At 36.5% G+C, this 26,830-nt stretch overlaps 5 protein-coding genes across 15 annotated transcripts; all 5 read left to right on the top strand.

Moving 5' to 3' along the window:
* The first annotated feature begins 1,761 nt into the window (after window positions 1-1,761).
* LOC140836839 (sodium/hydrogen exchanger 6-like) lies at window positions 1,762-8,653 on the top strand. The gene is made up of 22 exons (XM_073202684.1): window positions 1,762-1,942; window positions 2,049-2,100; window positions 2,213-2,272; window positions 2,396-2,420; window positions 2,531-2,616; window positions 2,758-2,869; window positions 3,398-3,460; window positions 3,593-3,612; window positions 3,689-3,786; window positions 4,963-4,991; window positions 5,086-5,117; window positions 5,201-5,248; window positions 5,346-5,406; window positions 5,506-5,603; window positions 5,699-5,774; window positions 5,875-5,894; window positions 6,069-6,166; window positions 6,325-6,434; window positions 6,921-7,004; window positions 7,539-7,636; window positions 7,719-7,798; window positions 8,203-8,653. The coding sequence occupies exons 1-22, from the start codon at window positions 1,762-1,764 to the stop codon at window positions 8,241-8,243; spliced, it is 1,572 nt and encodes a 523-aa protein (XP_073058785.1). The 3' UTR covers window positions 8,244-8,653.
* A 589-nt stretch (window positions 8,654-9,242) lies between these two features.
* On the top strand, window positions 9,243-13,102 carry LOC140836838 (protein ENDOSPERM DEFECTIVE 1-like). Its single transcript, XM_073202683.1, is given in 8 exon segments — window positions 9,243-9,908; window positions 9,910-9,978; window positions 9,980-10,486; window positions 10,949-11,068; window positions 11,553-11,669; window positions 11,770-11,859; window positions 12,507-12,614; window positions 12,837-13,102. Coding segments are annotated over 8 exon segments (1,476 nt in total). The 5' UTR covers window positions 9,243-9,521; the 3' UTR covers window positions 12,915-13,102.
* Window positions 13,103-14,673: 1,571 nt separating this feature from the next.
* LOC140836837 (uncharacterized protein At3g52155, chloroplastic-like) lies at window positions 14,674-17,510 on the top strand. Its single transcript, XM_073202682.1, has 5 exons — window positions 14,674-14,981; window positions 15,446-15,545; window positions 15,620-15,799; window positions 16,007-16,124; window positions 16,972-17,510. The coding sequence occupies exons 1-5, from the start codon at window positions 14,768-14,770 to the stop codon at window positions 17,032-17,034; spliced, it is 675 nt and encodes a 224-aa protein (XP_073058783.1). The 5' UTR covers window positions 14,674-14,767; the 3' UTR covers window positions 17,035-17,510.
* A 374-nt stretch (window positions 17,511-17,884) lies between these two features.
* Window positions 17,885-21,010, top strand: LOC140836836 (protein PHR1-LIKE 2-like). The gene is made up of 7 exons (XM_073202681.1): window positions 17,885-18,049; window positions 18,142-18,486; window positions 19,297-19,373; window positions 19,506-19,560; window positions 19,946-20,015; window positions 20,104-20,173; window positions 20,393-21,010. The coding sequence occupies exons 2-7, from the start codon at window positions 18,285-18,287 to the stop codon at window positions 20,849-20,851; spliced, it is 933 nt and encodes a 310-aa protein (XP_073058782.1). The 5' UTR covers window positions 17,885-18,049; window positions 18,142-18,284; the 3' UTR covers window positions 20,852-21,010.
* Window positions 21,011-22,540: 1,530 nt separating this feature from the next.
* On the top strand, window positions 22,541-26,537 carry LOC140836834 (myb family transcription factor PHL7-like). Of its 11 annotated transcripts, XM_073202671.1 has the most exons (9): window positions 22,541-22,752; window positions 22,886-23,317; window positions 23,407-23,664; window positions 23,765-23,992; window positions 24,642-24,718; window positions 24,801-24,843; window positions 24,960-25,020; window positions 25,256-25,325; window positions 25,825-26,537. In XM_073202671.1, the coding sequence occupies exons 4-9, from the start codon at window positions 23,863-23,865 to the stop codon at window positions 26,383-26,385; spliced, it is 942 nt and encodes a 313-aa protein (XP_073058772.1). In that variant the 5' UTR covers window positions 22,541-22,752; window positions 22,886-23,317; window positions 23,407-23,664; window positions 23,765-23,862; the 3' UTR covers window positions 26,386-26,537. The 11 variants fall into 11 exon arrangements, with proteins under 11 accessions (XP_073058772.1, XP_073058777.1, XP_073058776.1 ...); XM_073202676.1 differs by lacking the exon at window positions 23,407-23,664 and having other exon boundaries at window positions 22,972-23,036; XM_073202675.1 differs by having other exon boundaries at window positions 22,972-23,664.
* The last annotated feature ends 293 nt before the right edge of the window (window positions 26,538-26,830 follow it).

Here is a 26,830-nt window from a genome sequence, read left to right as displayed (position 1 = left end):
ATGTCCACTTAAGTGCATTCCAATGTGTTTGTCCAGGATCAGCCATAAACCTTGAAATGAAACTTGTGGCACGAGCTACGTATAGACGACTACACATCATTCCATATGTTATGCTACCTACTCCACTAGCATAAGGTATTCTTTCCATATCCTCTCTATCTTCCTCCCTGGCAGGAGATTGGTTTTCTGACAGCTTCAACTGTTGGCCAAGAGGTGTGGTAACAACATTTGAATCATGCATTCTGAACTTTAAGAACCTTACGTGTATATGACCCTTGACTTAGAAACAAGCTTTTCTTCATTTTGTTATTGATTATGTTCATCCCCATAATCCTTTTTGCTTCTCCCAAATCTTTTATTTCAAACTCTGAGTTTATGTGCACTTTGATCTCGATCTGGTCCTGTTGTTTCTTGGTGTTCTCCTTTCTGTCCCGCCTCTTGCAACCAGAATCTCTCCTCAAGTTTGTTCAATCCCCTTGCCCTGAATCTTTCTCTGTAATTCTTTGGATTGAATTGTAGATTACACTTCTTCCAAAGTAATATAGATTGTTCTCTGCCCTATAATATTGCATGTTTGAAGTTTTCTTATGACTTAAGAATATCATTCAATATGATCAAAGCTTTATCATCTTCATCCAATTTAATCTCAATAATTTTCAGATCATCCAATATCTTAATGAACTCATCAATCTGGACTAAGATGTTCTTTTCTTCTTGGATCTTGAATGAGTATAATCTTTGTTTCATGTATAATAGTTGGCCAGGGACTTCGTCATGTATAACTTCTCAAGTTTAATCCAAACTTTGAGCCTTTTCCAAGATCTCAACCTTGTCCAAGATCTCAATCCTTGTCTTCTGCTTTCAGAGAGTTTGGCATCTTTTCTTCCCCTTTGAGTGCCTCCACCAATCCTTGTTGTACAAGAATTGTTCACATCTTTATTCTCAATAGGCCAAAATCATTATTCCCCAAAAACTTCCCTATGTCGCATTTTGTTGAACCCACTGATCTCTTGATATGGTGTCACTTATAGAATAATTCGGTCGTTATAGTTTATCACTTGAGATTTTACCCAAGATAGTCTTGAACTATCTTTTTAACATCTCGTACTATTATTAAATTCTTTGTATGCTCTGAACGTCTAGAACTATTGTGATAAAGTCCATAATTTTTAAAGAACGTCTTTTTTCGGTAGTTTGAGAAGATTATGAAGCACACTTTTTTTTTCCAATTCAATCTCACATGTACGATGATTTATAAAACAGAAAAAATGAATCGTGTATCCTTATGTACCATCATTTGTTCTGTTTCATACCTGTCGGTTACACCAACTTCTTTTACTAGCTGTCGATCAACTACACACCATCCACACCATCAAGTATAAAATGATCAAAGACACTAACTAATATTGTGAGATACACTTCTCGCAAAATCATTCAGGGGTATTTTTGGCAACTTGTAGATTTAGGGAAATAACATCATTCTTATATGTTTCTCAAAATTTTTTGAACTTTTCAAACAAAGCCACATAAATTTGTCCAATGCAGTATGATTTATTGTTATAGCGACGTCGAAAAAATAAAACTATAATAGTGGAAATTCAAAGGACACTGGGCGTGAAATTGCAGGAAGTTGGAAACGATCGAATTCATCTTCCGATCAAGAAAAGTCTAGGTAAACCCCCGTAAAAGCATATACTCGTCGACACTGTATAAATTATATCGCCTTTCCTTGATTCACTTTGATCATCATCAGGGATCGGCATGGATGAGCTGCAGATATCTCCGGCCGATCCGCGAGGAAGTCCGGGGAAAGACCAGCAGGCGGCTGGGGTTGGGATTCTTCTGCAAATCATGATGCTCGTTCTTTCATTTGTTCTTGGCCATGTCCTTCGACGTCACCGGTTCTATTATCTTCCAGAAGCCAGTGCCTCACTTTTAATCGGTTACGTTATCGTTCATGTCTACTTAACCGCTTCAAAACCACTGTACAATCTGATTATGATTTTGAGTGTTATGTGGTCTGACGAATTTATGATTTGGGAACACAGGTTTAATTGTCGGTGGGCTAGCTAATGTTTCCGATACGGAAAATAGCATCAGGTCTTATTGCGATCATCAGTTTCTTGTTCTTGACCCCTTTGTAAAACCCTAGTTCGAATTTCAGGAGGCAAAAGTGATTTTTTTTATCTCTTCGTTTATCTTGGTTTTGCAGGGCATGGTTCAACTTCCACGAAGAGTTTTTCTTCTTGTTTCTGCTGCCCCCGATCATATTATATCCTTTTTAAATGAACTTTTTCTTTTCCGGTGTAAAACTATACAAAATGAGTGCCATTTTATTACGTTACCTTCATTTGTTGGCTAGCTAAAGTAATTTCCTTAATTTATTTGTGATTACTCAGTCGGGGTTCAGTCTACAACCGGTGAGCCTTCGGTTTTAAATTTATCTTTTCCTTTTCTTTAGAAAGTAATCATGAAACTGAAGAAGATAAATTTATGCGTATATGATATGCATTCTGAATTTTATTTGCAGAAACCGTTCTTTTCTAACTTTGGTGCAATTGTCACATTTGCTATATTTGGAACTTTTATAGCTTCTGTTGTCACGGGCATCTTAGTGTGAGTATCATTGATATTTGTTGCCTCAAGATATATATCTATATATATATATATATATATAGAGAGAGAGAGAGAGTTATTGGAGATATGGCTTATTGGACTAACGGCCCTTATTGTTTGCTATAACCTGTCATATTACAGATATCTTGGTGGAGTGACATTTCTAATGTACAAACTTCCATTTGTGGAGTGTCTGATGTTTGGTGCTCTCATCTCGGCTACTGATCCCGTAACTGTTTTGTCTATATTTCAGGTGACCCGGTGTTTTAGGCACATAGCATCCAAATTTTGTTTTCTGTGCTTGTCACTTCACCATTAAAGACATCTCATAAAATAGTTGCCAATTTTGTGAATGTCAATGAGAGTAACTTAATTAAGGTTCATCATAAGACAACATTTTAGTAATAGGCTGCAGTATCTCTCATGCATATTGAATTAAATTATCCGAATTTTAGCACTTAATAAGTTTTGCATTAGATTATTGTAAACATGTTTGTTAATTTACTGGCTTAGATGAAATTGTTTGTTTAAGAATGCAAAAGAACTGTCAATACTTACAATCTTGTAAGTATTGATGTCGATTGTAACCTGCTCATCTCTGTGATGATAATCATTAATTTGGTCTCATCTTTATCTCTGTTAAACAAATGATCAGTTCTTATTTTGTCATTGACTAATTTTAGAGATGGAAGACATACCTTTTGCTTCTTCAAATTCAAATCAAAATATATCTCAGTACGATACAATTGTAATTGAGATCTACTTGATATGACATTTTTAGGAGCTTGGTACAGATGTGAATCTATATGCTTTGGTCTTTGGCGAATCTGTGCTAAATGATGCTGTAAGTCTACTTATTTATAATTTGTTTGTTTCATGTTGAGGATGCTTTTGTGGAAGTAAGATATTTTTCATTGGGCGATTTATATATTCACTGATTTGTTTTGCCGGAACTTGCATATTTAACCTTTTGAAGATGGCAATATCTCTGTACAGGTCTGTTAAATTGAATTATTCCATCACATCGTGTAATAATCTTGCATATGATATTGACTTGGCTCTACACATCCAGGACAATGTCTTTGGTAAGGAGCCATGATTCATCAGGACAGAATTTTTTCATTGTCGTGGTCAGATTTCTTGAGACCTTTGTTGGTTCAATGTCAGCAGGTTCGTATTTGTTTGACCCTTTTCATAATTGAAATTGTTCTTATATTATTCATATGTTGTGGTTAAAATATTCATTAAACGGCAGGAAATCACGAGGATTTTTTCATTAATTCATTTGTATACATAACAAAATCTCATCCTTCATTATTCTATCTTAAATGCCTTTTTTCTTTGATGCCGTGACAAAAGTTTCTGGACTGTTGGTTATCTCATACTTCATTATTACGAGTAATTACATTGGTAGCAATATGTCAATGAGAATGATATCAACGCCATGATGGACAAGGCAAGTCAATTCTTTGAACTCCTTGGCATTTTCTAATTCTCAATCTGGAAAATGGCTTTTGTTTTGCTGAAACATTAGTTAAGCGTTAAAAGTCCAAGGAAGAGTTCCAATGAATGTGTTTATGTGTGTTTCAGGAATTATTGTACTCTGACTGGCACTGATTCCGTTTTGTGATACCTATTTGTTTAATCCCCCCTATGCCTACAGTGGCCGAACAACTTATTGCTTTTGTTGAAACCATCTTTCTCAAAACTTGAGTTCATCGGAGTTGGCTCAAGAATGGTATATATATTATAACATGCCCTATATCTCGAAGTCTAGAGAGTATATGTCCCATTTTAATATCCAAGGAGACAAGTGCGTGTTGGTTGGCTACAACGAGTACCCAAGATACCCAATTTGAATACATGCAAGTTGATTGGGCCTTGGGCAAACAAGGAATACCAAAGACTAATTTAATAAAAGTTATTAAATTTCACGCAACTGTGGTTTTGACCATTTAACCTCAATCTTTGATATCATCTCGAAACTACTTCTTACAGAAGCGCGAGCTTATGGAATGTGACCCGATAATTCTATTTATACTTTAATTAATAGATTTGAATTGAAATTTGTGAAACCGCTCAGGTTACTCAACTAACTCTTCAAACCTCTATCCCATGCGCATCTGTGAGGGCTGCATGTTTCGCTTATTCCTCCTGCTCAATTAATCTTCATGTTCTATTCCCATCATCTTGGCATATTTGGTGTTAATGACTTTTTTGTACAATGAATAGTTTTGTTTGGCGAATTTTCCAGTGTATCTCTAGCTGGAAAATTTATGCTCCTATACACTGTGTTGAAGATTCGTATCCATTGCTGCTAACTGTAATTTGTTTCTATATCCACAGGGGTTGGAGTTGGATTCACTTCTGCTTTGATATCCTTTTTCAATTCTTTTCTGTTGGGTCGCCACTTTCTTGCTATGATCTTTTCTTCATAGCCTATTTTGCTTATCCTTAACTCCCCAGAACCTTTTCAAGTATGCTGGTTTGGATATTGACAAGTAAGTACATTTTTTAAATAGCATCAAATTCAAGTTTCAGATCTAATTAAACCAGCTACTTACTGCAATCATAATATTTTCAGTCTTCAGAACTTGGAGTGCTGTTTATTTGTCCTTTTTCCGTATTTCTCGTAAGTCACTTTGGCATTCTTCCATATAGTTTCACAAAATCAGTGTTTTTAGGAGTCTTTAGGACTCACGCGTGTTTTGTTGTGTTTGATTTTCTAGGTACATGCTAGCTGAAGGACTTGGCCTCTCGGGAATTGTATCCATATTGTTCACGGGAATAGTAAGTGAAACTAAGTAGTTATGCCTTATTGGTCTTTAATTTGTGCTTGTTTATTTGTTTTGGTAGATGACCTTAGCTCATGGACTTTTTATGTTTTAGGTCATGAAGCACTACAGTTTCTCAAACTTGTCGGACAGTTCGCAGAAATTCGTGTCTGCTTTTTTCCATCTAATATCGTCATTGGCTGAGACTTTTATGTAAGCAATCTGTGAGTTCATTTAATGTTTCTTTGAATTCGTTTGATGTTTGCTTGTTTCTACTGTTGGGCCTGCTTTTTTGGTCTGTCTTGCAGATTTATATACATGGGATTTGATATTGTGATGGAAAAACATAGCTGGTCACATGTTGGATTTATCTTTTTCTCAATCGTATCCACAGTTGTATTAGTTATAAGCGGCTAATTTGGTATTTACTATCTGATGACTGATATCACTATTATTTTCCTTAACTTGCTCTAACTTACATCAGCTATTCATTGGAATTGCAAGGTATATTTGCTTTGCCTTCTAAATTTAAACGATTTTATTGCTGCTAGCAACTTCACCATTATGTTCATATTGGCAGCCAATATTCTCCTGTGCAGTTTTTATTATAATATATGGATAATGTACTGTTGGAATTATATTACTCCTGCTAAACCTTCTGATACTTGTTCTGTGAAGAGCTACAAACGTGTTCTCGTGCGCTTATTTGGTGAACTTGGTTAGACCTGCACATCGGAAAATACCAATGAAGCATCAGAAAGCACTTTGGTATAGTGGTGAGTGGCTGAAAAACCATTGGTGGTGTGCAAACAGATTTCTCTTGCATATCCAACACTGCTAACACACCTTTTTTAAGTAACTCCCAGTTTAACAATTATTCGATCATGTGGATACCCTTTGGCTGCTCTGACTCGTGATTTTTCTTTTATCACAGGGCTCCGAGGGGCTATGGCTTTTGCCTTGGCTCTTCAATCGGTTCATGATCTTCCAGATGGTCATGGTCAGACAATCTTTACTGCCACAACCGCAATAGTTGTTTTGACTGTGAGTGCAGTGTTCTGTTCTAAATTTTACTAGTTTAGGTGGACCTTGGCTGCTTTCATGAAGCTTAATGGTAGCATGTTTTTTGTATGATAATTCAAATTTCTATGCGTAGTTTCCTCAAAAGTAATCTGCCTAATTGGTTTTAGAAGTTTAACATGAAATTTATCGTGTCTTGTTTGTCTTCCAACTGTTACCCCCAAGGTCTTACTTGATTATATCAGAGCTTCGTTTAATTAAACTCGCGGGTAATTCTGTTTTCATAAATTTCTCTGCAAATGGAATGTTTGTATGTTAATAAATTCAATTGATTTAGCTAGCAGATGTTCCCTGAAAAACTTTCAGTTTTGCTCATAGATATGCACACAATTTTATTTTTTAATGTTTAGAATTAATTTAGCTTGTAGATGGGGCCCAGCACTCAGTTTTGCACATAAATATAAAGAACCGTTTTATGTCTTAATATTCATGGGTGGTTGCAATTTTCAGGTCTTGCTGATAGGAGGATCTACAGGGACCATGCTGGAAGCTTTAGAAGTTGTGGGTGAGGGTCATGATGGCCCATTGGGAGAAGTAAGTCAAAAATGTCAATTTAGCTGTCCCTCGTCCATCTTTTGAGGTGAAAAGTTGGTGCATTTGTTTCAATGAAAATTGTAAACACTCAAGTAGATTTGGTTCGGCTGAATGTACCTATACCATCATCTTTCTGCCCATCAGTTTCACTGTTGTTTTCGTTTCCTTTACTACAAAGCCGTGACTTCAGGAAACCGAGGTGTGCAATATGTTGATTTTAGGGAAGAGTGGTCCCTCCTGTTGAATCCATTTAGAGTAGTCTGCTAGAACTTGTACATTATTTTTAACAAGGTGGAATGGCATGTGGTGAATTGCTGAAAGCATCATAAATACCATATGGTGGAAAACTAGAAGCACATCTGTTCAGCATCATAATACCATATGGTGGAAAACTAGAAGCACATCTGTTGAATTCATTCCTTCTGTTGTTCCAAGTTTTTCACATGATTTCAAATTTGTTTTTGTTTGATTGAACCATTTTTAAAAAATTAGAAAAAATTATTATCCTTCATAAATTTTACTCTTTATTTTCAGAGCTTTGAGACGAACAGTAGTTACCGAGCCCCTTCTTACGAGGGGGAATCCTCATCTGGAAACAGGTTCAAGATGAAACTCAAGGAGTTTCACAAAAGGTAGCTACGAGGGATTTCCAACTTTGCCTATATTATTTTCTTCAATTTGTTGTAATGTCAAATTCGTGTTTCATTCTTGCAGCACTACTTCTTTTACTGCGATAGACCGGAACTATCTCACTCCTTTCTTTACAACTCAAAGCGGTGATGAAGATGAGCATGGTAAGATACATTCTGGATTATCTTCACCTTTCTTGTATTTTTGGTACTAATAACTTGTATGAGTCTCGAGATCTTCTTGTTGAATGGCTGCCTCTGCTGCTGGTTTCTATTATCACTTAGCAGCCACCAACATTGATCCTATCTGCTTATCATTTTTCTCTCCATTGATGCATTCATGGCTTGTACTTTACAGTCTTGGAGCCAGAATTTAAATATCAATCAAATGTTGCATGTTTAGGTACACTAGCATAAGTGATTCGATTAAGTCGATTAAGTGAGATTGTGCACGGCATCTAGTAGTATGCCCATTTAGATGAAGTGGACTCGAATTTGTTTACTCTTCATCACATTATTTTTTTGCTTTTTCCCTTTACCTTGACCTGTTATTTTCAAATGTTGCACAGATGATTTTTTGGGTGATTCTAGCAGAGGAGCATTTCGTTGACTCGACTGATCCTGATTTCACTCATTTTGCAAGATAGAATGACTCATTACGAGGTTGTTTGTGGCGACCTCGCTTCTAATCCTGATCTCATTCATTCTGCGAGATAGAAATAACTTGAGTACATAGTTGCACATGACGTCTCAAGTTAGAGACCTAGAGCGACAATGTCGGGTTACCAGAACCTTCTTACTGTTAAAAGTATACTTCCATCATGAAATTATTGATTAGTTAATTTTAGTACAGAAAAGTTAGTCCTAGGAGCGCTGAGCTGCACTCGAGGTCTCTACGAAACATAATTTCTGTATCATTGTGTATTGAGCTTCACGTTGGATCAGGTGTTGAGATGATGATGGTGGTTACAGATGTCCATTTTCAATTGAATTTTGTATAGCATAGAAGTTTTATCTTTTGTTAGTCTTGATTGATAATTTCTTGAATTTTCTTTCTCGAGGACTATTACATCTACTTGTATTCCATTCCTGCCATGGTCAAATTAGGCGTTTGTGCTCCGAATGCAATTTTCACTAATAGGACTATAACATTTGCTTATTATTAGCTATGTAAGGTCTTGATTTTGTTCTTACGTTTATGCATTTACAAATAATAAAACAAATCCCTAAACAAAAATCAACAGAAAATTGGGCAAGTGATGACATTCTATATCCAACTGTGGCCCTTGCTATTTTTGGTCAAATGTCATTTTGTATGGTAATTTGTGAACAGTGTCTTTTATATCGTCGTGTTGAACCAGAAATATCAGCCAGCAACTTCAATATGTCAGATTTGTACTATGCTTGATTAAGGTAAGCATATGTTTATCACATTCTCGATATAGTAAATTGTACCCATATGTTTTGTAACACGTGTGCGTCAGTAAGTTAGTATTGTGTACATGAATTGCGTGTGTGTGGCATTTTTTTTTTTTGAAACAATGTGTGTGGCATATTAAAACCTATTATATGGATTAATTTATATTTAACGATAATAATAAGGCAAAAAATATAGATCTTAGAATATTACCTGATTCTGGTCGACGGGCCGAACATTTTGAAATAGAATACTAGGAACATACCCGTTATCTGTCGAGACACGGTGAACATTTTGCAACGGCTAGTTTTTCAATCGTGTTCTCTTTTGTTTGTGACAAAGTTCCCAATTATGGTTTTGTGATTTTGTTCCATACCATTTTCGTTGTTGAAGGAGGATTTCAACTTTTAATAATCGAACGTTGTTGGATTGGGATTCTTTTGCTTCTGAATTTGGGGAGGATCGAAGAATATGGCGGGCCGTACGGACGTAGCAGCGACGGGTTCGATTGGAGAGCCGCCAGCTCCGCCTCCCACCCAACGGCGGCCGAGAGTGAGGGAAGTTAGTTCTCGCTTCATGTCTCCCCTCGTCCAGCCCAATTCATCCCCGAACCATCGCGACCAACCCCGGTCGAAATCCGTTCAAAGGCGGCGAACAGACGAGAACCACATCCCAGAGACTAATCGTAGCATGGATAAATCTTTGGGTTTCGGTGTTTCCACATTTCAGAGAAAACAACAGCCGCAGCGAGTGAAGCAGCAGTCTAAGGAAAACGGCGAGGATCACCAGCTTCCTATTTTTAGGGTTTCATCGAGACCTGACACGCCAATCGCCAGCGGCACCGATAGAATGGTTCAGGTCTCGATATAGGCAAGTTTTTAACAGTGTCAATCGTTCAAATTCGTCTAATGGTAGCAGCAGTGGAGGATACACAGCCGGTTTCAGCGGCAGCTAGGTTATTGCAAGAGGCGACTTCTGATATGGAGAATAAGCTTTCTAAGATCTCGACATCAAGGGATGATTCAGATTCATGTAGGGTTACTTTTTCAGATCAGAGCAGTTCTTCATGTCCAAACTCACCCCTCTGTGTGCCAATGAGTAAGCTGCGGAGTGGTCCTGATATACGATCTTCTATGCCAGATGTGGATAAATGGACTGCAGAGAGGAATCCTAGTAATGCTGGCAAAATTCCGAGTGATTGCACACGTTCGTTGAACTTTTCGTCTTCTTTGAAGGTGGTGGGGGTAGGTACTTCATTGCCTCCTCATCCTTCTTTCAGCATTAAGTCGGGGCTTGATGTCAGGAAAGGAAAAAAGATATCCAATCATTTAGAAGATGTTCATTCTCTCAAGATCTTAAGTAATCATCATCTGCAATGGCGATTAGCAAATGCGAAAGCAGAGGCCGCCATTCATGCTCAACAACAGGAAGCTGAGGTTTGTTGCAACCGTCCCTAGATTTTTTTAGAACTATCATTTAGAACATGGTTGGGGCAAGAGCGACAAAAGCATTTGAAAAACTATGGCTTAGGGTTTCTTAATAGGCAAAACTAAATCAGTTCAAAAAATTAGTTGTGATGAAAAAATTGACTGCCATTCTTGCCCCTGCTTTGATTGAATCAGAGGTTTGGTTCCAGTTCATGTTCTTGTGGGGTATGCTCGTGCATATTTAGTTCCCGATTCGAACTTGGTTCCTTCTATTCTAGGTACTAGCTACTAAATCAGATTTTCTGTTCAATCAATTTGAGTTTGTTCATAAACCATTTTTATTCCATCCTGGAAACAGATTGACCCCTTATTTTGAGAATCATAATTCCTTTCACGGCATAGCATAATTGACAATTCCCAATTCAAATGTTATTTTTGCTGATCAGTGGTCTTCTTTTTCTTTCTTTTCAGAAAAAACTTTATTCACTTGGGTGTGAGATATCAAATATACGTGAAGATGTGCAAAGCAAATGCAAGGAACTTGAAGCATTGAGAGGAATACAAACTCTGACTTCGATTGTTGAGGCTCAAGTAAGAACAAAATCAACAATTTTATTATGTCATCTAATTGAACATTTCATACTATGAAAGATATTCTGTCAGCATTATTTAACAAAACTTCTTTTCACTAATCTTGTATCCAAGTTACATTTAGAAAACCTTTATTTCACAACTTTCCAACTCACAAACCGCTTATACAACAATCTATTTCATCCAATTAATCATAACATGCGTTTTGGTATTTACTACTCATCACTTTGCTAAGAGCTAGAAGGAAAGATTACTCCCACTGATAAATATCTGCCAAAAAAATCATTTCATGTCGTCAGCTCAACATATTTCTTGTGTCTTTTGGCCCTTGTCTTATTTGCTTCTGGCTAAAAAACAATGTTCATTGGTGATCATGGTTGGCTTTCTTACATCCGGCAAATACAAAAAGCCACTGATCTTCTAGCTGCTTGATTCATTTTTAACTTCATGTAAAATATTTACATGTACTGTAATTCTGATTTAGATGCCATATCTTGATGAATGGTCTACAACAAAAGAGGATTATACCACTTCTCTGTCAGGCATAACAAATGCATTGCTCAGTTCATCTGCCAGACTTCCAATCAGTGGCGAAGTGCGGGTGAGATATAGTTTCAGTGTTTGCACTTCACTAATTATCTTTGTTTCTTGTATTTGGTGCTTTTATGCGATGGACTAAGCTATGAAGTAATCTTTTTCAGGCTGATATTGAGGAGATAGAGAGTGCTATGAGTTCAGCTTATAAAGTTGTTGAGTCGATAGGTTCTCGTATTCAGAGATTTACGGAAAAAGTAAGATCTATGCATCCTTTAAGTACTTTAACTGAGGCTATTAGATTATCCACTCGTGGCGATCTACTAGGAGCCACTCGGACGTGTGAGTTGGCGACGGTTTACTAACCATTGGATCGCAATCTGTAGTCACGATGAAGGGGTGTATTGATCCAATAGTTGGTGCAATCAGGACATTGGATTATGATCGGATGTGCTAGATTAATCTATACCACAATGATTAAATCTGGACCGTCAGATCAAGACAAGCAGTTCCAAAGGATGTGATCATCTTGAAGAGGAGATACGATCTGAATCGTCCAATTCAAAATGGACACACTAGATCAAATCTGATCAAGTGATATGATGTGATCCAATGGTTCTGGTTTACCAATGGGGGGGTGCAATCTAACCATTAGATCAAGATCTGACGGATCAAATTGAATCTAAATCGAGTACAATGAGTAGTTCCTGTTGAAGTCAGGAGAATCCTCCTGGTTAATCATGGTCCATGGAGTAAGCACTTAACATGATGTTCAATGAGAGCATACAGCAGGAACTTAAGTGGCCAGGATATTTGTTTGATGGAAAAGTAAATAGCAAAAAACAACAATATGTTGTGTATTATGATGAGATTTCGAAATCAAAACCATTTTTTCTCACCGCAGGCTGAAGAAATGGATGGCTCAATTTCTGAATTAGCCAGGATGGTTGGTGGAGAAAGAGTTCATATCGAAGAGTGCTGCTATCTGCTAGCCAAAACACGTAAATCACAGGTTTGTCTATTCTTAAAAAAGTAGTAGGCTCCTTTGAAATTCACGCCTTCTTAACATGGAAATTTTTTCCCTACTTCTCTAAAATGCCTTTTTTCCAAAATAAATTAAACTAAATACATCATCGGCCTGACTGTGAGAAGGGTTTGTTACTTGCTTCGTAGTTGAAGAAGCACAAGCTTATAAGGCTATTAAACTCTAAATATGACACATTTATTTTTGCAGGTGGAAGAGTGCAGCCTGAGGGGAACTTTAATACAACTCCATCATATCAACCCATCGGTGAATGCTGAAGCTCAATAATACATAAATCATGGCCTAGACTGCCACGAGGTCTGGAAGTTGTGAATGTACTCTTGATTCAAAAAAATCATCAAGAAATTCTTTTGGTAAATTTGTGTAAATTGTATTCAATTTTTTAAGCAGAAGTATAAAATTAATGATTTTGTACCCATGCTTAATACATAAATAAAACCGAATATTCAGTGATTTCTTAGTCATTATTACAAGAGTATGTATTTTGTGAGACGATCTCACGAATCTTTATCTGTAAGATGAGTCAATCCTACTGATATTCACAATAAAAAGTAATACTCTTAGAAATATTTTTTTATTGATGACTCAAATAAGATATCTGTCTCACAAAATATGACTTATGAGATCGTCTCGCACAAATTTTTGCCTTATTTCAAAGCCAATCAGCCCTGACCATTTCTCGCTTTAGATAAAGAAGGTGCATGGATATGTTGCTCTCATTCTAAAGTAAAGTTGACGGAAAGATTTGATTCGGACTAATAATTTGATTTAGAGAAAGATTTGAAAAATATATTTCAACTAAGGTCAAATATATTATAATTAATTTTTTTTTGACTTAATATAATGAACTTGCAATTCACTTGAATTTAAGATACCGATGGTGTGATTATTGTGACAATAAACAAACTTCCTAACTACATCATTTTATTTTTAGTTATTGTTCTTATTCTTTAAAATATTATAAATTAAAGAATGATGGGATTATTTAAAGAAATGAGATTTTGTAAAATGATGACTGTTTGAGTTGTTTTATTTGAATTAAATTTTATAAAAATTAAATGGCATATATTAAAAATGTAAAAGTCAAATTAAATTGCTTGTGTTCATATATGTATGAGAATATACCATGTTTTTGTTTCTTCCATCTTTTATATGTTCCTACATAAATGATTTTTCTTTTTAATTTTATATATTTTTTTAAAAAAGTTGACCAATAGAACGTGTATCATTTTCCTTTTAAAAAAATTATATATTATATTTGAAAAATTCAAAATTTGGCATAAAAAAAAGTGGGTCCTATATATACATGGACAAATCTTGGTCATCCATCCTATCATGAGAGCAATGCTCACATGGGTAGGATGAAATAAACCCTCGATTCCTATGTTCACTCTTAAATATAACAATGATATATACAAGGCAAAAATTTGTGCGAGACGGTCTCACGGATCGTATTTTGTGAGACAGATATCTTATTTAGGTATCAATGAAAAATTATTACTTTTTATTGTGAATATCGGTAGGGTTGATCCGTCTCACAGATAAAAGATTCATGAAACCGTCGTACAAGAGACCTACTCTATATACGGAAGGTTCGATCCTGGGTGTGGGGGCAGTGCCCACACACAAGATCAAGGCTGCGATTGATATCATGAGGAATAAAAAAATTAAAAAAAAAATTGGGTCAGAAAAAATTCTGACCCTTGGATGTACCACTTCAGGGGTAGGATGAAATAATCCTCTATATACAATCTCGGACTTTAACTTCACTATCAATGTTTAATTAGTAATTTTAACGATCTTCTTCTTCTTAATCTATTTCCAAAAAATGGTGTTATTTATATGCGTTTATTGACATTAATTAATTCCAATTTTTAGTCTGTAAAGCAAATTAAGACATTAAAATAAAAAATAATGAGATAAAAACGTTTCTTTTTATAGTTATCACGAAAAAAGTATCATTTTTATAGATATAATTATAGTTTGTTTAAAAATCGTGCGAGTCTTGTGATTGAAACGCATTTTCTAGTAAAATCGCTTTTGGGACCGGGAATTGTGAAATCGTGAGACCGTCGGCAGAAATATCTGGTCGGCCAAAACATTTGCTGATTTTGTCCGCTATGAGTGCTGCCGCTATGCTGATGCCGCTCAGTAGCACCAGCGCATTGCATTTGTTCAAAGGCGGAGGAAAATCAACAGTTTTTGTACGGAATTCAGTCGCAGTCGGTACGACGGAAGGGCAAATCTCGACGGAGGCTCCGCCGGATGCTGCTGCTCGCCGTCTGATACTGCTCCGCCACGCTAAGAGTTCCTGGGAGAATCGTTCGCTCCGAGGTACTTACGTAACAGAAATGACGGAATCAGTAAATCAAGCCAGTGCTTAGCAGTTCTAGATTATGCATTTGAGTTGTGGATAATGCACGGCGGCACGGGCTAAAAGCTGTTTGTGTAAAATTTGGAAGTACCTCGATTACCTTCACTTGAATTTCCTAGAACCTTGGGTAGACGCAAAAACATAATCAGCAGGGGAGGTTCTATTTATTTCGGCTTCAAAACTTTGATTTTTATGAAATGTACTCTTTGTTTATTTCTGTAATCCATCTTGATCATGGTTTCCTGGAAGAGGATGCAAAATGTTCAAGAGAAGCATGTCTTGTTCTCCATTTTTTTTCAGAGTTTCGTACTTTTGCATCTTTTATTTGAGATAATCATAAAATTGTAAGTACAAATTCTAAGTGCGTTGCTTAGAAAATTATACAATAAGTCAGCTGTATAACTTTTTATTACTCGTTGTATAGATCATGATCGCCCTTTGAGTAAATCCGGACGAGCTGATGCCGTCAAACTCTCCCAGAAACTTAAAGAAATGGGCTGGGTTCCTGAACTTATATTGTCCAGGTTGGGGTTGCCTCCCTATTTAAACTATTGAAATGAACAAATTGAACTTCATTCAATTTTTGTGATTCATGCAGTGATGCACAGAGGACTCGGGAGACATTGAAAATTATGCAGGAGCAAGTGCAAGGCTTCTTGGAAGCTAAAGTACACTTTATTTCAAGCTTTTACTCAATTGCTGCAATGGATGGGCAAACAGCCGAGCATCTGCAGCAGGCTATTTGTAGATACTCGGGAGATGAGATCCTTACAATAATGTGAGCTCTGCTGATTGTAACTTCTCTGGCACTGTGTTGGTAAACCAGGATGCTATTGATGTTTATATGAAATTTGTCTTTTATTACTGTTTTTGCTAGTGCACCACATTTCAGTAAAATGAAACTGAAACTTCTGGTGATTGCGTGAAAGAAAAGTATAATTTATTGAAAAGTTTGTTTTGCATTTGATTCAAATATATTGTGCAGGTGTATGGGGCATAATAAGGGTTGGGAAGAAGCTGCCTCTATGTTTTCGGGTTCCTCCATAAATCTTAAGACTTGCAATGCTGCGTTGCTGGAAGCAACTGGAAAATCATGGGAAGAGGTTATGCCTACTTCTTAATTGTTCATGGATCCCATCCTTATAAAGTTCTGTTTCTTTACCTCTTCAAATATATTAAGTTGGCTTAGTGAATCCTATATCACAAATGGCATCGTGTTTTCAAAGAAGAAAAGATTCTTCGTGGTTTGCTACATTTGATTGGAAACTTTAACGTCTCACTAGTAATAGATTTGTGGATGCACCATTTGAAACCCTAAAATCATTCAGTAGCTTAATTGATTTACAATACTGTTTGTGTGGTCATGGATCAATGGTGTTGTCTTTACACCTTCATGCAGTCGCATCGTTATGTGTCTCCACGCTCTTAAGAAAGTGGTCAAGAGTTTTCAGAAAGTTTCCATAAGCTTCATAATGGTCTACGTATTTTACATTCAAGTGCTAGGACTAGCAGTTAATGTTAAATGAACATTATTGTTCAAGGTTATATCCACATTAGTTGGAGGAGTCAGGTGTATGGATTCTTTAGAGTAACACATAATTTCTCATGTATTATAGCTTATGAAACGAAGATGGTGAAAAAAAATGATTACATACTGCAAATTTGTAAAGGAAAAGTCTATAATCACTTTTTTCAACCATTTGCAAACACTGCCGAAGTCTTTCTCTATTTGTTGATTCCCAAAATAATGCCACAAAATAATGGAGCCTGCAACGAAGATGGAAGATTTAGTGTAAAACAAGATTGATGACCATGTTGGTATATGGGTGTATGGTATTAGCTGTTTTTGGCTCGAGGAATCCTGTTTTTGGTGGCAATTGATGGCATGCTCTGTTTCTTATGATATCTCATGTATTTACTCCCCAGCTAACTCTTGCTTTTCATACTCAGGCATTTTCGCTGGCTGGATTTGGTGGGTGGAAGCTTCTAGGCATTGTGAAGCCGAACACTTGACTCGACCACCACTCATTCACATGGAACCAAAACCCTTAACTTTTGACTCACTAACTCACCCACGGTTCACCTTAGATGCAAGCAGGCTTCCACCCAGTCAGAGAGGAATCGTCCAAATTTTGCTATGGTGGCAAGCACGCGGTCTTGGGAAATTTTTAGTACCATCCCATAATCAAGCCAACTAATGACTAGAGGCAGAAGTTCCACTTCTTGGTTTAAAATAAAAATCTGCCTATATCCCCCGAGTTGTGAATGTGCGCATTAGCTTTTTCCGTTGTACAACCTGTGCTAAGTGCAGGGTCTGTGCTAAGTGCAACCCTGATATGTATCAGTTTTGTGGGTAGTGACAATGGTGTTGTCATTTATTGTGCTACGCATAGTGGAAACATTATTCCATCCACACCTTGATCGGTCGAACTTGAATTTTGTTCCATCAGTATCAAGAGAGTAATTTTAACGAGGGTTGATTTGGTGTTTGTTGTGGAGTCAATTTTTTTAAAATTTTATATACCAAATAAATCGATCATATGTAACTAGCACGAGATATGTAAATTAACTTGTTAATTTGGTCCTGGACACCTGATTTGATACTAGTAGGTCATGTACGGCTCATTTCCCTTCTTATGTTTTTAAAGAATTTGTACATGTAAAAACCGTGGGTGTATAAAAAAAATATCTTTTTTTCTTTTTCGTCTCTAAAATAAACAAGATGTGTGGAATGTGAGTATATCTTTTATGAGATATCTTAAAAAATTTTATACGAGATAATCTTACACAATATGATTTGTGAGATTATTTCACACAAATTTTTATCGCTGTATTTCATCTTCCGGCATAACTAATATTCACTTGTGAATAAGACTTTGATCTTTATGTTATCATGAGTCCAAGGTTAGCTATCAAGTGATATCTTATCGCCAATTCAATAGAAAATCTCCATGGGTAAAGACAAATCTTGACAGATGAACGAATGGATAAAACGAGTTCCACTTTCCCAGGTGTTGAGGAGATTCTGGTACGGTTCTTCCTTTTTACAGTGTTCCCTCTTTCACTTTTTCACTCCCACTGACCGTTCTCTTTCTCGTGATCCGTCCTTTACCTTACAAGTTGTTCACACTTGACAGAGCGCAAAGTCGTGAATATGTTGAAATGCGATATTAGTTTTGTGCTCTATCCTGTTCTTTACTCACCGCCTTCTTCCATCTCCCAAGATCTCTTAGCTTCACGAGGCTTACTTGCGATTCTCCTCCATGTTTCCGAGTCTGATTCAATCTCGTGAAGCTATTTTGAATCAAGACAACCTTCAGGTGTCGAGCAATTTATGTTATGGTCAACGGGTCAGCGCGGACCCGTGTTTGGTCCTTACATCCGACCCCAAACCACGCCTTCGATGGACTACTGACCTCCACGAGCGCTTCGTCGACGCCGTTACTCAACTCGGTGGCCCCGGCAGTAAGCGCCCTTTTCCCCTCTTCATTCTTTTTTCCCCCAAGTTAATGGAAACCCATTTTTTTGAATTATCTGATTCATAGATTAGATTGTGTGCTTGTAATGAGTGTTGACTTTAGTGCTTACGGGTGCGTTTATACTCTATAGTCGTATACTTGTTCTAGTGTATGACAAGGATCTGCATGTTATTTGATTAGTCTAACAAATTTCTTTTAGACTTGAACTTATTCATGTAATCTTGGTCATCATATGTTTGTCAGTTCAGTTAGTGCAGTATGCCATTTGAAAAATCAGTTGCTTCATCTATTAGTGCTTCTTCATGAAGCTTGATGCACGCAGCATATGAAATGGAGTGATTCGATTATTGTTGGTTTTAGTTCGGTTTCTCTATTGGATTGAGAATATACTATTAAACTATCCATTAGCGGGCTTGGTTCTATTGCAAACTAAGACTTCAGCTTGTTGCTGAGATAACTTACTTTTTGTTCTGTTTATTAACGTGCCACTCAGGAAATGAAAAATAAGCAATAGCAGTTTGGTAGTGATCTCTCCTTTCATTCTGTTTTTCAACAATGAAACATTTGTCAAAAGTTGATGATAAAAAAAAAAAAAAAAAGTCTACCTGGTCCAGAGGAACTTAAATGATCCATGATACCTGTTCGGAGGGACTTGAATGCCATGCCCAATATTTTCTGCTTTCTGTTTTATCCAGTCTCTGTGAGTACGTGGATTTCAATTTTTATATATAAGTTTTTTCTTGATATGGATTCCACTTTCCAGTACAATGATTGCTAGAAATTGACTGTTTTTCAGAGGCTACTCCAAAGGCTATAATGCGTGCTATGGGTGTCAAGGGATTGACGCTGTTTCATTTAAAAAGCCATCTCCAGGTTTTACTTTATTTCTAATTAATTATGTATCTTTTTATCCCACGGATGGAGTTTGCTTTTTCTCCCCATGGAAGTTGCATGTTTGTGATGCCTTTTTGAGGTTTTTTAACAGATATCCATACATCATCGCAGAAATATCGATTAGGGAAGCAATCAGGGAAAGAATTTGGTGAGGCTTCTAAAGATGGTAGGTCCAGCTTGTTCTCTATTCTTTGGAACAGCCTTTAAAGTCAAATTACAAAATCAATAGGATGTATAGAATAAATGGTATCGTTCCATTCTATTTAGTCGATCCCTGAATAAATAGACTCAATTTGTTCAGCGAAAAAGGACAAACCATATAGACTCAATTCGTTCTGTCCCTGTTCGATCCTGACTCCCAAGTACCCGAGCAAACTGGAGATGAAAAATAGAAAATTTCGAACACATCTGTATTGAGTCAAAAACGAACAAGTCATTTTGATATTTGTATCTAAAGAGATTGTATTATTGACATTTTAAGTAAGAGTTATTCTATTTCGATATCAAAATAGTGAACTGACTTCTGATCTATCAAATGATGGGGGTCTCAGGTTCATACCATCTGGATAGCCCTCGTGCCACTGATTCTCCCCAAATCATACAAGCATCTGACATGAATGAGTAAGAGTTTGTGTTCTTGCTTGGGCAGCTTGTAAAATGCGCATTTTACTTCAATTAATAATTCGGTCAAAGATTGGATTTGTTATAGGGGTCATGAAGTCAAGGAGGCGTTAAGGGCACAAATGGAAGTTCAAAGCAAACTACACTTGCAAGTAGAAGTAAGTTCATATCTCAATCTGCCTCATAATACATTGGCAAGTGCACTTACAAAACATTTTAGGCACGATTTTTTTTTTTTGTCTTGCAAAATTAATTTAATTTTTGGAAAATTACATTAAATTGCTTTCACCTTGATTTCAACTTATTTCCCGAAAATTCATTTCGTACCATTTCAGATTTGAAATTCAAAAATCAAACCCTTGCCAAATTTTGCACAGGCTGAAAAACATCTGCAAATTCGTCAAGACGCGGAGAAAAGGTACATGGCTATGCTAGAAAGAGCCTGCAAAATGCTCGCAGATCAAATTCTTGGATCTGCAGGAACAAATGATGATGGAGATGGTTTCCATGGAAAAGGAGCAAACCGGGCTCCCATAAATCCACTTGAACCATATCCATTACAATCTGCAGATGCCTTTCAAGCTCATGCCCCAGCAGAAGTGTCTCCCAAATTTCATCCACCACATGCTGATTGTTCTACAGAAAGCTGCCTTACATCTCATGGGAGTCCTGTGGGAATGAGGATAGAAAAGTCTTCATCAGGGGGGAAGCGAGGAATGCCGAGTAAGGACACGACTGATGCATCATTTATTTGGTGTGAATCGGATGGCTATACCCCGGATTTGCATATTGTGCAACATGTTGATTCTCATGGGATCACTGGGTGTGGTGTATAAAAATGTCTTGACCATAGTCGTATTTGGTTTCCATTAGTGATCTGAATCAAGCTTTTGGGTCATCTATATTCTAGTAGTTTAAGAGAAACAAATGAGAGCTAATTTATCTCAACATGTAATCAAAGATGGTTTAACATCAAGAATGAGTATGTCTCTTCATGTTCATGTTTCACCGCTTTTATCATTTAGGTAAAAACTTCTGTGTAACGGTTTCACGGGTCATATTTTGTGAGATTATATTTTATTTGGGTTATTAATGAAAAAGTATTACTTTTTATTGTAAATATCGATAAGGTTGATCCATCTCTTCGTGAGATCATCTTACAAAAGATATATTCTACCATTCTAACTTTTTTAGTATTCGATGCATTTTTCTGCAACAAACGTGTACCCGTGTTTGCTACTTCAGAAAAAGACCAATAAGAAGGTTAAATTCTGTTTCATATAATACTGGAAAGTTGTGTATACTCACATATATAAATATATTTTAATCAAATCACATAATAGCGTATACTCCGATGAGCTCCCAAAATAATAATAATAATAATTTTGTAAGACATTGTTTCACATGGATGACAAAATATTGATTAATTACTTATTCTTGTTTTGTTTTATTTGACACGACTAATTCTACAAATGATTAATATCATGTATTATTAGCTTATCTAGATATATGATATATAATTTTTATATTATATAGTTTTTCTACCATCAACCAATGAGCCAAGCATGCTTAAGATGATAAAATTTTGAATTAAAAATAAGGTTTGCTTAAGAGTCCAATGAAGCCAAAAAATTGTGATAGAACCAAGAGCGTCATAAAAGCTTTACTAAAAAATATAATGGGATCTACAACCCCTATATTTTACAAGACATTGTCTAGTGCCGATTCAACTGAAGATATGGACTTATGATCCTAGTTTCACTGAGATCTTGGTAATTTGTATACACGAATTTAGACTATAAATATCATGGTATTTTGTTATTTAACACTATCAATCATTATTTTTTAAAAGTAATTTTCTGTTGGTAAATATCAAATACATTTGGTATGTTATTTTTTTTTAAAAAAATATTGACTAGGTCATATCTCAAATGTATTTCTAAGTTCCATAAAATGAAGATTGTAAAGTTATTCGTACGGGCAAAAATTTGTATAAGACGATCTCATTGGTCGTATTTTGTGAGGCAGATCTCTTATTTGGGTTATCAATGAAAAATATTATTTTTTATGCTAAGATTATTACTTTTGTTGTGATTATCGGTAAGATTGACTCGTCTCATTGATAAAGATTCATGAACGTCTCACAAGAGACCTACTCATTCATATGATGTTATACTAGCTCGTATAATGATAATATAAAAAATTAAAATTACAGAAAATGCAGGACATTTAATAAAAATATGAAGTTAGTGAAAAATCTTCAATCAAAACATTTCTTTGTGAACACTCCATATCTACAAAATTGTGGTATTATGTCATACAAAATGTGGTATATTTCATGTAGAAATGTGGTACTAAAAAAGTATCCAGGAACTGAACACAAAAAAAATCTACGACTAGAGACTAAGGTTAATTTCCGTAATAAAAAATAGCAAGTCTCTCACAATTTTGTCCTTCTATTTAAGGGGCGGTTTTCTGAAATTCCAAATTTGACCTTGCGCCGGACACACACCCCCCCCCCCCCCCCCCCCCTTTCTCCTATCAGCTCCATCTCTGTTCTTATTTCACCACTTCCATAAAGTCAGCTTAATTCACATCGATTGTGTTATATGTTTCTGATTATTGTAGGCGCAGTTTTGCATCTGCCATGTGATTTTAGTATGCTTTGAGTTCATCCGTAGTTTCTCGAAAGGTCTCGAAGATTTACAGGACGGCGAATTCGAATTATGTAGATCCGGTAATTTCAGTTACCTGTTTGTATTTTGTTATCTAAATTTTCACAATGTATATTTCTTGCCTTTTTTTCCAATTCCTCCGAAATTTTTGGAATAAGAATAAATATCAGGTTTATGTCTATATGTGAATTTCAGGGTGCTTGATTTTGCATTTCATCGTGAGGATTATTCTTGTTTTCCAGTTTTACCAAATCTCCAGTGTAAATGTTTTGAATTTTGAGCTTTGGAAGATCCTCTTCATTTGTGTAACTGGTGGTCGGCTGAAGCTTACGACAAAGTTGGGAAGGTTTTGACTTTTGTTCGTAACAGATATTGTGCAGTCATTGATTTTCGATGATGGTTATATGTGGTGTTTTATGTTGCTGGAATGGATTTATACTTAAGTTAGTATTTAAGAGCGATTTCTCAGTTCTCACCATTTTGATTCTTCTTTGATGATGACAACGTTGCATTTTGCCAAGTTTTTGTCCACTTCTGCATGTTATACGAAGCATAGTGTACTAAGTGGACAACGCCTCCTTGCACGGCCGTGAAGTCTTGGTTCTCGAATTATCCGTCTCATCTTGTGTATAACCCAATAAAAATTTTGCACATGTTTTTCGATCACGTACGTTTTGTTAAAGCTTATAACTTATGCTGATATCGTTTTTTGTAAGATAACTAGAATCCAGTTGCTTGCTTACTTCCCCGAAAGGAGAGAATACCAAGCCTGTTTTCTGTTGATAAATAGACAAGGCTTCCATTCCTTTTAGTAAAGGAATCTCAGATTTGGGGAATTGAGGTTGCAGGTCGGTCTTAGTCCCACATAAACATAAATGACCAAGAGAAGATTGTCAAGTTGATTATATATTATGCTGCCTTTTCATCATCAGTGCGTTGTTTTAAGTGCAATTATCTCCATGAGAAGGAAAATGGTAGAATATATGTCTTACCTCAATATATGTTGATAACATATCTGTTCATGGTCTCATAAATATTTAAATTTTGACTTAGACGATTTTATCTTCTGCTTAGATTGATGAACCGTACACCTACCCGATGGTGTCCGCTCAAGCATAGTTCATAATAATCCAGTTGGTTTTGGTAATCCATCAAATTGTGGTGCCAGTGCAATGGATAATGTCAGTGGAGAGAACAACATGAACAACAATTCAACACTGGCAGCTAAGCAGCGGCTTCGTTGGACGCATGAACTTCACGAGCAATTTGTTGATGCTGTAGCACAACTTGGCGGGCCAGATAGTGAGTTGCTTTCTTCCCCATTCAGAAAGCAAAAGTGTTATACCCTCCCCCTCCCCCTCCCCCTCCCCCAAAATTGGGCAAGTAAAAAATATTCAAACACCCTGAGGATGGAATAAATTTAAAGAGATTAAACACAGAAAAACATAAAAACTTTGACGAGTTAGCTTTGACGGTTTTGTGGATAATGTATTTCCTCTTTAGTACCTTCCACTGATATTTTCTAGCTTATTAGTTTAACTGTATTACCACTCTCAATAATTTAGGAAAACACAAATTGAAGATAGTCAGTTGTATCCACACAAACAGCTGACCATTGAAATGCTAGATAATCACGCATTTATGTGCAAGTTCCTTTAAGAAAGGTTTGTTATTATTTGCTATAATTCTTTCACTTTAGTATGGAATCTGCATCGCCTTATGAATTGTGCTTGAAGTGGTGAAGCAAATAACTCTCTTTGTTGCCCTCATTTCTTCCTCTAACTACTCAAATAGATGACACCAGTGTTTAGGTTGAATAATTGCGCAGATGTAAATGCTTAATAAAATATTCTGAGATATTCTCATGGGAAATGGCTTTTTGAGAGTGCCGTACTTCACCCACGCTACAAAAACTAAAAGAAATTTCTGATATTTTATTACCGTATTTCAGGAGCTACTCCTAAAGGTGTTCTCAGAGTAATGGGAGTTCAGGGGTTGACAATTTACCACGTAAAAAGCCACTTACAGGTGCCACGGAATTCATTTCACTAGTGTTATCTGTGTAAGTTTGTCTGCATGGCACCTTGCACTGAATATATTCTTTAAACAGAAATACCGGCTTGCCAAATACCTTCCAGATTTTTCATCTGATGGTAGGTTATCACATTCTTATTGTACTGTATATAAATTATACTGATTTTTTAGGATTGTGATTGGACCCTCACTTGCCCTTTTTCTTACTTCTGTATTCTGTATTGATTTATGTTAGAAGGGAAAAAAGTCGAGAAGAAAGAACCTGGAGATACTCTGTCCAGCTTGGATGGTTCATCGTGAGCAGATCCTCCTCATTTTTGTTCTCTTTTTCAGATTATCTTGTGGATGACTGTTTTATAGTTTCATTACCTTGGTCATTTACCAATCATTGCTAGCTATTTCCTTTTTAATTCTGACTTTCAGTTGTAACTCACTGTTTCTCATTCTCTTTCCTTGGTGATGTATAACTCCAGTTTCCCATACTATTATCTACAGTGGCCATTTGATCCATAGATAATGTTTTTCTTGTAGTGGAATACAAATAAACGAAGCACTGAAGCTGCAGATGGAGGTACAAAAGCGACTGCACGAGCAGCTGGAGGTATTTCCTATTTTGTTTTCCTTTTGTCTTTAGCAGATACATCAACAGGATATCCTTAAATTCTACGTGGTAAGGTTAAATCTATCCTTCATTTGCTTCAGTTATCTAAGAGGAAATTATCCTTCAGAGATAATTTAAGAGGACCAAAATTTCTTTTCCGCGTCATCATTTTGATTTGTAATGCCATAGTAATCTCCGAGCAAAGATATATTTGAAACTCTTTAAACTTTTAAGCACTTGTTTAGACTAAAATGTCTACGTATTATCCAGACACACTGTGAAATATAAAATCTTTGTCTCTCTGATCTTCTTCCACAATCCAGAGTTGATTCTTTTGGTTCTTAGTTTTCCTCTTTGCGTCCTCCCAGATGCTTGAGTTCTACCTATTTTTTTAAGGGAAGATGATGGCATTTGTAAAGCTCCCAGAATTGTTTTTTCTTTGGCATCTACTGACAAGTGAAAGTAGTGCGTCGTATCAGAGTGTTAATGACTTGTGCAGGTGCAAAGACAGTTACAGCTACGGATAGAAGCCCAAGGAAAGTACCTAGAGAAGATAATCGAGGAACAACGTCTCAGTGGAGTTTTTACTGAATTGCCAGACTCTGTTGTTGCTGCTTCTGGAACTAGCAACAATTGCCCAGATTCTGATAATAAAATTTTAACTGACCCACCAACTCCTGCTTCAATATCTGAGTCACCGCTTCTGAACAAACCTGTCAGAGAACGTTCTCCAGCTAAGAGCCTCTCTGTCGATGAATCCTTGTCCTATCATGAGCCTCTAACCCCAGATTCCACTTGTCCTGTGACTTCTCCAGTTGAGAGCCCGAGTGAAAGATCAGGGAAAAAGCAACGGCTGAGCACTGCTTTAGCATTTTCTGAGCCAGGAACCATTCTTTCCCATTCGATACTAAAGTCAAAATTCAGCTCTTCTTACCAGCAGCCGCCACATTCACTGTTCTTGACTAACGAGCAGATCGATCATTCTTCAGGATTATCTGCTGGTAAAGAGAATCAGATAGAAAAAATCTCAGATACCAGCAACTCAGGTACCAGCATGTAGTTCGTACCATAATTGCTGTCTGTAAGCTATATTTGGTCAAAGGTATGCAACTATAAAAATCATACCCAGTGCAACCTTGAGGTACATGATTGTAAAAGCGACATTAACACTGTAATAATGAAGTCAAAAAATGTTATGCAAAATAATCTATAGCCTCTAGACATGCAAATGCTTGGACGATCTTCTAGCCATGAAAGTATCATGGTAATCCCAACTCCCCACACCGCTAATCCTTCCTTCGGTGGCACCCGCCATGAGGCATAAAATTCACCAGTTCTAATACATTCATCTTCTTCGCCTTCTATGTAGCTAAATTCCTCCACTACATGCTCGAGTCATCTGTTTTCAGCGGAACATCCCTTCCTCTCTCCACACCCTCTGAGTTCTCATACCCTAACAATTCTTATGCTTTCCGCTTTCCCTAATCCTCAACTGACTACTTGGA

This window comes from Primulina eburnea, chromosome 7 (assembly GCF_022965805.1).
Source record: "Primulina eburnea isolate SZY01 chromosome 7, ASM2296580v1, whole genome shotgun sequence".
NCBI classification, from domain to species: Eukaryota; Viridiplantae; Streptophyta; class Magnoliopsida; order Lamiales; family Gesneriaceae; genus Primulina; species Primulina eburnea.
This window is presented reverse-complemented; position numbering and strand designations above follow the sequence as displayed.